Genomic DNA, 13,621 nt, shown 5'->3' on the forward strand with positions numbered 1-13,621 from the left:
CCCTTTTTTTTTTTTTTGTCTCCATAAAGGTAAAGGTCCTGTTTCTTACCCTTACCTTGAGTCTTTCCTCTTGTTGTGTGTCTTCCAAGTCGTTTTCGATTAATGGCAACCCTGTCACAGCGTTTCTTGGCAAGTTTCTTCAGGGCTTTGCCATTGTTGCCATGGCCATCCTCTGACGCTGAGAGGCTGTGACTTGCCCAAGGTCCCCAAGTGAGTTTACATGGCTGAGCCAGGATTTGAACCCTGCTCTTCAGAGTTGTAGTCCCAACGCTCAAACCATGATGCCACAATGGCTCTCTGAGTTTCCTCTTGCGTTCCCTCTAAACAATTCTCTTGAGATTGGACACCACTTCATGTGCCCTTGATGGGAATCATGCTGTTAGGCTGCAACTCCCATGAGTCAGTGGTGCAGAATGCTGGGTGTTGCAGTCCAGCCACATTAAGTGGGGGGGGTTCCCTTCTCAGCTGACAAAGGAAGGGTGGGATTTATGGTTTGCTGTTGTCATCGTAACTTCCCATCCCAAGCGCGTTGCATCCCAGGAGGGTGCTGGCTTTTGGACTACAGCAGCCATGATTGCCCACCAGGATGATGGGAGCTGCAATCTAGCTCCTTTGGGAAAGCAGCCCTTCAAAGTGTCCTGAGTGTGTTGCATCCCAGGAAGGGCTTTTGGACTGTAACTGCCATGATTGCTCTCCACAACAATGGGAGTTGCAGTCTAGCCCTTTTGGCAAGCAGCACTTCAGAGTCCTGGGCATGCTGAGTCCCAGAAAGGGCTTTTAAACTGTTAACTGTCTTGATTGCCCACCAGGATGATGGGAGCTGCAGTCCAGCCCCTTTGGCAAGAGAAGCGGCGTCCTGAGCACATTGCTCCCAGAAGGGTGCTTGCTTTAGACTCTGGCTGCCATGATGGCCCACTAGGCTGATAAGAAGTGCAATCTGGCCCCTAAGAGTGTCCTGAGCATGTTGCCTCCCAGGAGGGTGCTGGCTTTTGGACTACAACTGTCATGATTGCTGACTAGGATGATGGGAGCTGCAGTATAACTGTGTAGTGGGGTTATAGGAGGTGCCCTCTCGCCCCTCCAGAGAACGTTACTTTGGACTACAACTGCCATGATTCTGCACCAGGATGATGGAAGGTGCAGTCTAGCCTCTAAGAGTCCTGAGCATGTCGCGTCTCAAATGAATGCTGGCTTTTGGACTACAGCTCCCATGACTGCCTGCCAGGATGATGGGAGCTGCAGTCTGGCCCCTGAGAGAGTCCTGGGCAAGTTGCTTCCCATAAGGATGCTGATTTTTGGACTACAGCTCCCATAATTGCCCAGCAGGATGATGGGAGCTGCAGTCCAGCCCTTTTGAGGCTTCCGTCACAATTCTTCGCCCCGCCCACCTTTTCCTCGTCACGTGATCAGCCCCGCCTCCCCTGGCGGAGGACGGCGCACGTGACAATGCCTCTCCGCTGACGTCAGCCACATGACGAGACGCTTCGCCTCCTCCTCCGCTTGTTGTTGCCCTGATCCTTCCGCCAGCGTTGGTTCCTGTTTTCTTCGCTCGTAGTTCTCCCTCTTTCTTTCCGGTTTCTGGCCTTGTCTCGCGCGGAGTTAAAAAACGCCCCTCGTTTCCTTTTTCCTCGCGGGGCTCGCTCTTTCCTCCAAAGAAAGGAGTTACAAAAAAAAAGGGCTCGCGAACTACTTTGTTTTGGTGTCACTCTGCCACGCAAGCTGCGCAGGGCCGTTTCGTGAATTCGCTGCCGACGTAATGCTAAGCATTATGGCGTTCACTTGCTACGCAGGTTGCGCAAACGCGGCCTTGACGTTAAGCGTCGAGCGGCGCCTTCATTCGACGCTTAACGCCGTCCACGCAGCCGGCCTTTCGCATCCACACCAAACTATGTGTCGAAAACGTGTTCACAAATCCCTACCATCCCTTAAAAGCGAAAACAAGGGTTTGACAGGCCGCTAACGGCTTTTCCTATTCTCGGACGCCGCTTACACTTGTTGCGTAGCCGTCGCGCCGCCTCGGGGGAGGGAGCCTGCTCCGTTTCCGTAGCGACGCCTTACGCCGCGTGCGCAGCCGAAACGAGTCCCTCCGTCGGAGTATCCCTCCGCGGAGTCTGCGGGAGAAGAAGGCGAGGCTCTGCGCATGCGCGGTGCGTCTGTTGTGAAGCGGCCGCCGCCGCCTCCTCCTCCTCTTCTCTCTCTCTCTCTTCTCCTCCTCCTCCTTTAATTTGGCTCAGCCTTGACATCGCCGCCGCCATGAAGTTCGTCTACAAGGAGGAGCACCCCTTCGAGAAGCGCCGCTCCGAGGGGGAGAAGATCCGCAAGAAGTACCCGGATCGAGTCCCGGTGAGAAAAGCAGCCCCTTCCTCGGGGAAGAAGGGAGGCCAAAGGGGCGCCCTTCCCTCCCTCCCTCCTCCTTTTAGCGCCATTGAAACCACCCTTCATCTTCCCAAGCGTTGCTCCACTGCCGCTCCCATCATCCCCGGCCGGGCGAGAGAAGGGGCTGAAGGGGGTTGCAGTTGGCTCCAGCGCCGCCTGCTTCCCTCGCCCTTCCTTCCGCTTCTGACGTGGCTTGGACTGCAGCTCCCATCATCTCCTGGAGGGGAGAAGAAGGGGCTGATGGGAGTTGGAGTACTTGGCAGGGCAGAACCTTATTGTTACTCTTGTCTTACTTCCTTCTATCCCGCCTCTCTCCCAGTGGAGGGACTCAAGGCGGCTCACAGCGAGACAGTTTTCAACAACAACGTCGAAGATTAAAACCAACTGTCCGAATGCAAACCGTTGGAGCTTCTGGGGAGGTTTGCCACGGCCGCCTTCCCCCGAAGGAGGAGCAGGAGCAGGAGGCTGAGAGAGTGGGACTTCGGCCGAGCCAAGATTCGAACCCAGGTCTCCGGAGTCGGCGTTGCTGTTGTGCCTTGAAGTCATTTCTAACTGAGGGTGACCATAAGGCAAAGCTGTAATAGGGTTTTCTTGGCAAGGCTTCTTCTTCCCAGGAGGTTTGCCATTGCTTTCTCCTGAGGAGGCTGAGAGAGCCAGACTTACTCCAGGTCATCCAGTCATTTAGTTTTCCATTGGAGAGGGAGGATTCGAACCCAGGTTGCCGGAGTCCTAGTCCAATACGTGAAGCATTCTTGCTCTTGAGAGCCCTTCAGAGGGTCTTTGCTCTTGCTTTCCGCTGAGGAGGCTGAGAGAGTGTGACCAGTGGGTTTCAGGGCCGAGGGGAGATTCGTTGTCCAACACTTAAACCACTAAGTCTCTCCGGCAGCGAGAGGGTCCTAAATGGAAGGCTGGCTGTGGGGTCTAGTGGGTGCCACGCTTGCCCAAGAAATCCCTGCCACGGGTCTGAGCCTGGTTTATCCTGAGAGAGAATGCCCTGCCAATGCAACATTATGGACACCAGTCTCAACACATAGACTCTGTATTTACATATGTGCTTATGGCTGGGACTTCCACAGAATAGGCCTTCTCTTCACTCCTGTGTTGTTTAGCCAGAGATATGAAGGGATATCCTAGCCAGCAGGAGATAGATAGATAGATAGATAGATAGATAGATAGATAGATGAACGTTGTTGCAGCCCTCCAGACATTTCCCAGCAGCCCCTTGCAGGGTTAGTTGGGCATGCTGGGAACCGGAAGATCTTGAAGGCTTCTGATACTCAGACAAAAACCCACCAAAGAGTGATACCTTGATTGGCCGACTGAAATAAATGCACTTACTATATACATGTTGCAAGCTTTCTGAAGCTTCGAAAAGCATGCAACGACAACGTTGTGCATTTTGTTTGTCCGATGAATGTATCCCTATTTGATGGGTTTTTGTTTGAATGTGCTAAATAATAACAACAATAAAACTATTTATATCCCGCCCCGCTGTCAAAGACAGTCTCCAGCACAGCCACCCCTTGAATGTTTTCTCTCTCCTGATATATCTGTTGTTGTTGTTGTTAATGATGACAATATTTATTTCTTACCCACCTCTCCCCATGGATCAAGGAGGGGAACAACAACAGACCAACCAATGTTAGTATGCATCCGTGGTGTGAAAACGCCTCTAAAGGAAGTCCAGAAAGCAAACCTTCATTTTGTCATTTTCTATAAAGGACACCATTTTGCTCAGCCATAGTATATAATGAGATCTGAGCATCCATGAATGTTGGTATCCAGGGAGGGGGCATCCTGGAACCAAACCTTAGCCAATATCAAGGGCCTTTTGCATTTGCATTTCTGCATCTTTCCAGGGTTGGGGGACAGATTTGTGTTATCAAACAGGAACTCTGTGTCCTTGTGTCTTCTGTTTACTTGTTTTGTCTCTTGGCATCTTGATCTTGTTCAACAGCAACTCCTAGAATTCATCGCTGTTCACCACAGTGCTGATGGGATTTGCAACCCAGAGCCTGGAGGGCCACATATGTCAGAGACTCTGAGCAGGTGACAGGGGACCCTCCTTTAGTCAAGACATAGGCCTTTTCTCCGCATTTATTGCTGGCACCATTAGGGCACTCCTTTATACGAAGTACAGGGGGTCAGTGCCCTGCCCCAAGGAACTTCCATTTAATTGGTAGAGAGGGAGAAAGAGACCAAAGCCAGTGGGCAAGATTGAAATACCCAGCTGGATAAGTTTCATCTTCTTGGGCTCAGGGCAGGAGGATCTGGGAAACAGGGCAAAACACTGAAGGAATTAAGAGGTGGCACAAGAGTGGCATTGTCAGGCTTGTTGTTCTCCTTAGCCATTTATCTCTTCCTTCTTCCTTCCTCAAACTCTCCTCCTCTCTGTATCCTGGGTGAAAGGGGTGAGAAGCAGCCTTGTGGCTCATGTAGTCACAGGTCCTGCCCCTGTTTGGGTTTCTTTTAAACACGCATGACAGATTTCCATACGTGAAAGTGAAACTTTCCCCCTCCCTTGCATCTGTGTTTTCCGAGAAGTGCTGCTCGTGTTTTGGTCTGTGGGTTGTGTAGAGAAAGGGAATGTCTCAAGGCTACAAAAGTGATGCTTGTATAGCAGGGAGCATAAGAGGGTAGCTGTGGGGCCCCATTCTTCTACTGGTCAGTTCTTTTTCCTTCTTCTTGGGGAACCCTGGTTGTATCCTAGTTGGTATTATTGCTCTGGCTGTATCTTTTTTGCTGATCCAGTTCTCTCTTTTCCTCTTGTTGCTCTCTGGATACACATACATCAGAAGAAGATTAGCTTTTGAGCAGCCAAGGCCTGTTTTACCCTGGTCTATTCTTTGATAGCAATCCTATAAAATAGCTTAGTATTACTCCCTTCTTGCAGATCCAATAACATCCAAACAATGATACCATTATTGGGTATCTTTGCTTGGATGTTACTGGATTTGCTATATGCTCAACATGGATGTCCCTTGTTGCAAGGGATCTGGTGGGACCTTGTTATCCACTGGGTTTTGGTTCCAGGAGCCTCTGCGGAAACCAAAATCCATGGATGCTCAAGTCCTTTAAATACAATGACCTACTCAAATGGTGTCCCTAATATAAAATAGCAAAACCAAGATTTGTTTGTTTTTAATATTTTCAAGCCATGGATGATTGAATCCATGGATAAAGGATCTGTGGATAAGGAGGTCTGACTCTTTTTCTACTACGTACTACTATTACTACTGCTATTAAAAAGAACACAGTCACAAATCCTTGACTGTTGTGGACACTCTGCCTTTATTCCATCCAGCCTTTCTCAGATAGGGTCCCCTTCCCTGTCTTGTTTTGTTTCCCCTTTTCATTTATACTGAAACAACTGGATGCTGGAGGCCTCTCTTGCTTAATGTTGAAGCTGGGCTAAAGGTGAATAATCTGAACTGTGTTTGGAGCGAGATTGGAGTAACCTTGATGTTGCATACAGGCCCCTGAGTCGCTGGCTTCCTTCCCAAGCTTCCTCTGCCGTGTTACGCAAAGTCTCCTTGGCCAACAAAAAGGCTTGTCTGGGGAAGAGGGGCACGATCCGGAACAGAAGTTCCTTCCTTTAAATAGTTAAGGGGTTCAACAAGTGACATTTGCTGCCCCACTGGGGAATGCTGGAAGAGGCACAAGAGTGATAGCCCTGCGTAGAATAAATTCTTTTCTAGTGGGATGTTTGTGAGATGTATTGGGGCTGGTGGCTCTGGTAGCTGTCATAATTCCCCCAAACCTTGGCCTCACTGGAGAGTGATTGGAAGAGGCGTCATACTCCCCTCTCTGCCTTCCCACTCTTGGTCTGCAGCCTAGTCTGGTGTTTTGAATTTTGGACGATGACTGAAGACCAGTGTTTGATTCCCAGCTCAGCCACAAAACCCATTGAGTGACCATGGGCAAATCACACGCTCTCAGCCTCAGGGGAAGACAATGGCAAACCATCTCTGAACAAATCTTGCTAAGAAAATGCTGTGATAGGGTCACTATAAGTCAGAAATGACTTGAAGGCACACAACAACAACAAGGGATGGGAACCTTGCGGCCCTTCATATGTTGTTGCATGCCAGCACCCAACAGCCCACTAGCATAGTCGTTGGTGAGGGATGCTAGGATTTGCAGTTGAACAACATCTGAAGGGTCACATGCTTCCCAGCCCTGTGGTAAACTGAGCCTAGGACATCTTCAGCCTGTTGCTTAAGGTGATCTTGAGAGTAGGAACTGCTCTACTCCATGCACCCATGTTTTAAAAAAGTGGCGTTGGGTTCATTTGACCTAGGAGCCCTTGGTTACAGTTTCCTGCAGGGAGGAGAATGTCTCTGTTTATGACTTCATGCATCTCCAGGCTGCGCTCTGCTTTGGAGAGGCCTTCAGGGGCCCAGCCCCAGGGCTCCCTGCCTCCAAAAGGCCTCTTGTGAGTCAAAATGATCTCAAGCCTGTTGCAGCAAGACTTCCCGCTTTCAACTGTCACCGGTGAAAGGCTCTCCTGGAAAGCTGATGCCTGGCCTTTCTTGAACAGCTTGTTCTGTTGCTCAACCTTTCCTATAATTAGGAAGTGTTTTGCTCCTCTCCCTGTTGTCGCTCGAACCCTTCCTCCTTGCCCTTCACTGACACAGCCTCTCTCTCTGTGAAACTCAACAGGTGATTGTGGAGAAAGCACCCAAGGCTCGGATAGGAGATCTGGACAAGAAGAAATACCTTGTCCCCTCAGACCTCACAGGTATGTATGTGTTCGGCTGAGGGGCAAGGGAGAGAATGAGCCCAAAGTTTGGGGCAGCTGGGTGGTGGAAAGGGTCATCTTAGTCATCCTTTCATAAGGAAGGCCAAACCTGTGTCCAAAATCTGGGGGGATTATTGGGAGGAAGTCTGTCCACCTGACTCTTAAATGCTCCAGCTTCTTGTTCAGAGGATTGGTGACTTTCACAAGAACACAGTTTGGAAACAGTTACGTTTTAGACTACAAGTCCCAGAATTCCCCCAGCCAGCCAAGCTGGCTGGAGGGATTCTGGGACTTGTAGTCCAAAATATACATGTGCATTTCTGTCCCCCCCATAAAGTTTGCCAGTTCCTTTGGAAGAGGATGCCAATATCTGGTTTAAGAACCCCCAACGTCTTTTTGCTCTGTTGACTGACAATCTTTGTCCCCTTCTCCCCTCGCAGTTGGACAGTTCTATTTCCTGATCCGGAAAAGGATCCACCTTCGAGCTGAGGATGCGCTCTTCTTTTTTGTGAACAATGTCATCCCCCCGACCAGTGCTACCATGGGGCAGCTCTATCAGGTGAGTGTGTGTGGGACCGCCAGCATATTATAGGAAGGATCATCTCACCTTTTCCTTCAGGAAGGGCATTTGAGGCAGCTGAGAGTAGTTCTTAAAATAGTAGTGAAAAAGTGTTAACAATTATCCATTAATAACAGAGGAGCAACCAAAGATGTTGTTTTTGTAAAGGACTCAGGAGAATCTGATAAAGCTGGGAAATTATTTATTTATGTTATGTCCCTCCTTTCTCCTGGTCTGGAAGCAGATAGTTAAGATCCAGGAAGAAAAACAGAGCCACTGAATGTGTCCAGAAGAGGCAAGGAAAGCAGCAGTGCTTCTGCAACCCTCCCTTGGTGAAACTGGGAGTGGGTTTGAACCCTTTAAAACAGTGACTCCTCAGCTTTGTTCCTCTGGATGTGTTGGACTTCAGCTCTGTTGGCCAGTCTGGCTGGAACTTCTGGGAGTTGAAGTTCAAAACACCTAGAGGACCAAAGTTTGGGAACCACTGCTCTAAAATCAGGGTCCGTACTATGGGGCAGGGACCATGTATGGTGGGTGGAAAGACCTAGTTGCCTGTGGGGTTAGGCTGGGTGAAACCATTTATCCAGGCATACTTTCTTATCCAGAGATGGGAAAAGTTACTTTTTTGTAGTACAGCTGCTAGAATTCCACCTGGAGAAACATGAAATTGCACACCAAAACAAACACAACTTTTCCACATTCTCCTCTAACTGCCAGTAGTGTCTCTCCTCAGATCTGGTTTGGTGGGAGAGCATGCAGATGCAGAAGTGTGAGGGGGAGTCTTGGAGCCGTACTCCAAAAAAGTAACTTTGCCAAGTTCTCTGACTGACAGCAAACAGTCAGAGATGTAGGGTTGGGGAGAAACATTTTTTCTGAAGCTATGGGAGTTCCGCTTCCCCTCTTCTGCTAGTAACCTTTCAACCTCTTTTGACGCAGCAAAGGCTCTACCTGGAGCTGGGTTAGTGAGAGATTCCTTTTTCGAGAGCAGGTGGCAAGAGAAGGCAGCAGGATTCTGGGAAATGAATTCCTCCCAAAAGTAACTTTTCCCTGACAGGCCTCAGCAGCCTTCCCGAGTTCTGGGTTCGAGAGAGAGAGAACCTTTCTGGGATCCTTTGGAGGTCCAACGAAGGCTGCATCCAGCCTGCAGAAATAATCCAGGTTGACTCCACTTCACTGCCATAGCACAATGTTATGGAATTGTGGGAATTGTGCAGTTGGCCCTCCACTTTTGCGACTTCGGCTTTCGAAGGCTTGAGTGTTTGCAGATTTGATTAATATGTTCTCTCTAAGAATTTTTAGGTCCTGAAGCACAACTCTGCTAGAAGTTGACCATAGAGTCCCACTGGAGGACCTGGTGACTCCTAGAGAAAACACTTCTCTGGGTGCTTGTAGGTCTTCCAGTGCAATGAGTGGTCAACTTCTGTTGGACTTTGGCCACAGAGTTGCGCTGGAGGACTGAGAGATTCCTAGAGAGGTGTAACAAAATTGTGTGTTTTTTTTTATTTGTGGATTTTTCACTTCCATGGGGGTCCTGCACCCCTAACCCACCCCCTCCCCATGAAGGTGGAGGGACCACTGTAGTTTGTGGTGGCAGCCAGAGCTCTGTGATAGAGAATGTTAAATGTCTCACAAAAAGGCAGTTCCCAGAATTCAGTCTCATAGGGCCATGGCAGTAGAAGTGGATTGTTTCTGCAGTGCAGACGCAGCCGAAGTCCAAGCCTCTGTGGCATGTCCCACACATGGAGCATGTGTTCCCCCCATTTCCAGCTGTGCCCCCTCCCCTGTCTGAGTCTTTTCTCTGCCTCCCCCGGGTTTCCCCAAATTGACAGCCCCCCTTTTTTCTCCTCTCCTCTTCCCCCCAATTCCAGGAACATCACGAGGAGGACTTCTTCCTGTACATTGCCTACAGCGACGAGAGCGTCTATGGCGGCCTGTGAGGCGCGCCTCCACCTGCCGCCACCAGGGGGCGCCTGCCCCTGAAGGGACCCTGCACTTTTTGTTGTTGGTTGTTGTTGATTTTATGTTAAAGAGCCTTTGGCCCAGGAAGGGGGGGGGTCTAGTCTTTCTTTCTTTTCCTCCCCCCCCGCCCTTTTAACCTCCTTTCCTCATAACCTCACTTCTTTCACCTGTCCCCCCCCCCCCCCGCGCTCTCATTGGGCTGATTTTGTTTTTGAGGTGGTTACATGGCTGAAAGCAAAATACCTCTTTCTTCTTCTTCTTCTTCCTCCTCCGTTCTTTGTAACTCCTTCGCACATACCTGCTTTTCCTCCCTCTCTCAGCCCCAACTTCTCCCTTTCCTCCTTTTTCTTTCCTTTCAAAGGGACGGGGAGGTTTCAGTTTTTCAACATTTCCTCCCCTGTTTTGAACTTGCCACTTTACTACCACACCCTGATTTTTGTTTCTGTCAGGGTTGCGTTCTGCCTGGCAGTTTCTGTAACCAATGGGGACGGGGAATGCTAATTAAAAGTATATAAGAAGAAACGTGGGCCTCCCAGTAATTTTATGGATTTGTTTATTTTTATTCTTAATTTTTATTTTGGGGCACAAATGGGAGAAGGAGTTAGCTTCAGGGGCTGGTTGAAACCTTCAGACTGATAACTTCCAGATGTTTGCAGTGAAAAGCCCTTGGAAGGAAGAGGTAAGGACATTGACAAGGTTTGGAAGTCCTACGACTGGCTACTTAGGTCCTCACAGCAGGAGGCAGGCGTGGAGGTTTTGTAGCCTCATCTCTAGGACCGCTTTCTGCCCAGAGGCCCTTTCACGTTACACAGGTGCTGCACTGTGGTTCCGCTTCAACTGGCATGGCTGCATCCTAGGGAATGCCAGGATTTGTAGTTGGGTGCAGCACTACTAGGAGCGTTCGCTGAGAGTCCAAAACATTTGCCCCCGCAAATAAATGGCAAATCCCAGGATTTCATACAGTGTTGCCGTGGCACTTAATGTCGAATCTAGCACTGTAATTTTATAGTGTGATAGGATCCTTTGTGTGTATGAATGAGCTGCAAACGTGGCAGTTGATTCTAGCTGTTGAGAAGTTGGGGTGGCCAGTTCCTTTTTAGCAGAACAAAAGGAATAGTCTTTTAAACCCTCCTTCTCCGTCCCCGTCCCCCCAACACACACACACACACAACAGGGATGTTTTGGAAAGGAATATGTTGCTGAATGAAAGGAGCTTTTAGGCTCAGTTGGAGGCATGCATGAACCTCAGAAGCCAAGAGGGTCTGGAGGGGCCTGGCAAATGCTGGGTGGGGGGCAGGAGGTTTCAAAAAGGAAGTTGGAAGCGATCTTGAGGCATTGCAGTGGTTTCAAGTAATTCCTCACTCAGTCTCTGGGATGTTTAGGCAGAGAGAGTATAGCTAGTGAAGTATTTCTTCCTAGCCCAGCTTGCACTGTGGTAGGAAAACAGTTAACCTGTGGCTCTGTAAGCATTGCTCAGGCATCTTGTACACCTTCAAGGTGTTTTCGACTTTTGGTGACCCTGTGTGGTTTTCTTGGCAATATAATTGATCAGAAGGAGGGCTGAGAGAGTGTGGCTTGCCCAAGGTCACCCGGTGGGTTCCATGACCGCGCCGGGATTTGAACCCTGGTCTCCACTGTCCTAATCCTGCGCTCAGACCACTACAGTCCAGTGATCCTCAAACTGTGGCCCTTCAGGTGTTCTGGACATCAGTTCCTAGAAGCTCCAGCCATGTTGGCCAGTAAGGAATTCTGGGAGCTGAAGTCCAAAATATCTGGCAGGCCAAAGTTTGGGAATCACAGCACTTTTGGGAATCACCATGTTGCCACTCACTTAAAACAACAGCTTCTCATATTCCTTCCATATTTGAGGACGGAGTTGGAAGGAAGTGTCATTTGGATCGTAATTTGGTTTACATTTGACTTGACCATAAAGCGCCCTTTTAGGGCCAGCGCACAGCCAGGCGTTCTCTCTTGGCAGTCTCACAATGTTTTTGCCTCCCATTTTGATCTTAATGTCTTCATTACTTGGAGCCAGGAGAGCCCCTCCTTTGCCAAAACTTTGCAGAGAATGGAGGGAGAAGTCAGAATCGAAACCCTCTCCAAGCACCAGAGTTTAGGACCCAGGCAAGAAGCCCCCGAGCAGCAAAGCTTGACATCCAAAGCTGCCAGGGATTTTGTGTTGTCTCTTAGGCTCTCTTTGAGATCAATACGCTTTTGCTTCCTTATTAAAGCAAGACCCTGGGGCCCCGTAAGATGCACAGGATGAAAACCATTTAAAATTGCTTCAGTCCAGGAGGGCTCTTGTTGGAAAAGGTAAAGAGCCTTTCCCCAGAGTCACTGGCCATGCACAGAATCAGTTACTGTTGTTAGCTGCCTTTGACTTGACCTCGACTCATGGCCAGACTGTGGATGAGGGTCTTTCCAAGACCTGCCCCTGTCCTCCACTGCTCAGGCCTTGCAGATTCATCCCCATGACCTCCTTCATGGAGTCCATCCTCCATCTGGCCTGCAGCCTTCCTCTCTCCCTCCTTCCCTCCACCTTTCCCAGCATTATGGTCTTTTCCAATGAGTCCTTCCTTCTCATGATGTGTCCAAAGTACGACTGCCTCACTTTGGCCGTCTTGGCTTCAACCAGGAAGGTTTCTGGCTTGTTCTGCTCCAGGAGCCATTGGTTTGTCCTTTTGGATCCTCAGCGCTCTCCTCCAGCATCACAGCTCCAATGTCTTTTTAGATTGTAAGCCTGAGGGCAGGGAACCGTCTGAATAACTATCCCTAAGCCGCTCTGAGAGCCTTTAGGGCTGAAAAGCGGGGTATAAATACTCGCGAGGCGCCCGGGCGGGTCATGCCGCGCACTACAACTCCGACAAACTCCCCGCCGCGCATGCGCTTTAGCACCTCTCTCTTTTTCTCCTCCCCTCCCCCTCCCCCCGCCTCCCTCCCGGCGACAGGGAGGATGTGGCATGATGGGAAGTGTGGTCCCGGCCGCCGCAAAGAGCGCTGGGAGCGGTAGTTTTTTCCTCAGAAGAAGAAAGTAGGGGAAAGGGGGCTTGGAGCACATGCTTCCCAAAAGGAGCGTTGATGGGTGAAAGTCATCCCGTTGGAGGCTCTGGAGCGGATTGGCATTAGCTGACTTTATCATTTATTTATTCGTTTATTTTATTCCCGCCTTTCTCCCAAAAAAGGACCCAAGGCGGCTCACAATATAAAATGCATTAAAACAACATTTTCAAAGACACTTAAAACAGCCTAATTAAAAGTTCTAAAATGTTTAAACATACGACATTTAAAACTACAAAGGTTTAAAATAATCCAAAACCAACCCCCCCCCCAAAAAAAAACACCTGCTGTTCTTTTTTGCCGTGTGCCTCCAAGTCGAAACAGAGAAGGGTTTTTTGGCAAGAAAAGCATGGTGATGATGATGATGATTTCTTCATAGGGTTGTTGTTTTTTTGCCCATGGCCCTCCTCTTGAGGCTGAGAGAGTGTGACTTGCCCAGTGTTCAAAGGGATACCTGAGATCAATGGGAAAGAGGAGCTCCATCCCGAGCTCTTCTGCTTCTCATTCTTTGTAATATTATTGGGGGGCGGGGGGGGGGCTGCCGTTCTGCCAAAAGGAATGACCACAAAGATTCGTAAATTCCACCCAGACGGGAGCAAATTGATGGAGGTTTCCCATATCTGGATCAAAGGTTGATCAGAACATAGGCTGCGTCAAGAAATTGGAAGGTTAGGAATGGAAAGGACAGCTATTATTATTATTATATTATTAACCTTTATTTATGAAGCGCTGTAAATTTCACCAGCGCTGTACATACAATCTTTTTAATATGAGAGAACTGGCAAGATCCTAAAGAGGAAAGATGTCAGCACTGTAAGGATAGTCCAAGCCATAGTATTCCCTGGTACAGTGTACGGATACGAGATTGGATAGCAAGAAAGCGTAAGAAGAAAATCAATTAATCATTTATTTATTTATTTATTGCGTCG

The 13,621-nt window shown here is 49.1% G+C and overlaps 1 protein-coding gene across 1 annotated transcript; it reads left to right on the forward strand.

The window, feature by feature from the left end:
* The first annotated feature begins 2,138 nt into the window (after positions 1-2,138).
* On the forward strand, positions 2,139-10,157 carry LOC121933122 (GABA type A receptor-associated protein). Its single transcript, XM_042472436.1, has 4 exons — positions 2,139-2,343; positions 7,039-7,117; positions 7,558-7,676; positions 9,545-10,157. Exons 1-4 carry the CDS (start codon positions 2,254-2,256, stop codon positions 9,611-9,613), a joined length of 357 nt encoding a protein of 118 aa, XP_042328370.1. The 5' UTR covers positions 2,139-2,253; the 3' UTR covers positions 9,614-10,157.
* The last annotated feature ends 3,464 nt before the right edge of the window (positions 10,158-13,621 follow it).

This window comes from Sceloporus undulatus, chromosome 6 (assembly GCF_019175285.1).
Source record: "Sceloporus undulatus isolate JIND9_A2432 ecotype Alabama chromosome 6, SceUnd_v1.1, whole genome shotgun sequence".
In the NCBI taxonomy this organism is placed as follows: Eukaryota; Metazoa; Chordata; class Lepidosauria; order Squamata; family Phrynosomatidae; genus Sceloporus; species Sceloporus undulatus.

Coding starts and splice junctions, on each gene's coding strand:
- LOC121933122 (XM_042472436.1), top strand. CDS start 2,254: ATGAAGTTCGTCTACAAGGAGGAGCACCCCTTCGAGAAGCGCCGCTCC. Junction 7,118..7,557: donor TGTCCCCTCAGACCTCACAG/GTATGTATGTGT, acceptor CTCCCCTCGCAG/TTGGACAGTTCTATTTCCTG. Junction 7,677..9,544: donor CCATGGGGCAGCTCTATCAG/GTGAGTGTGTGT, acceptor CCCCAATTCCAG/GAACATCACGAGGAGGACTT.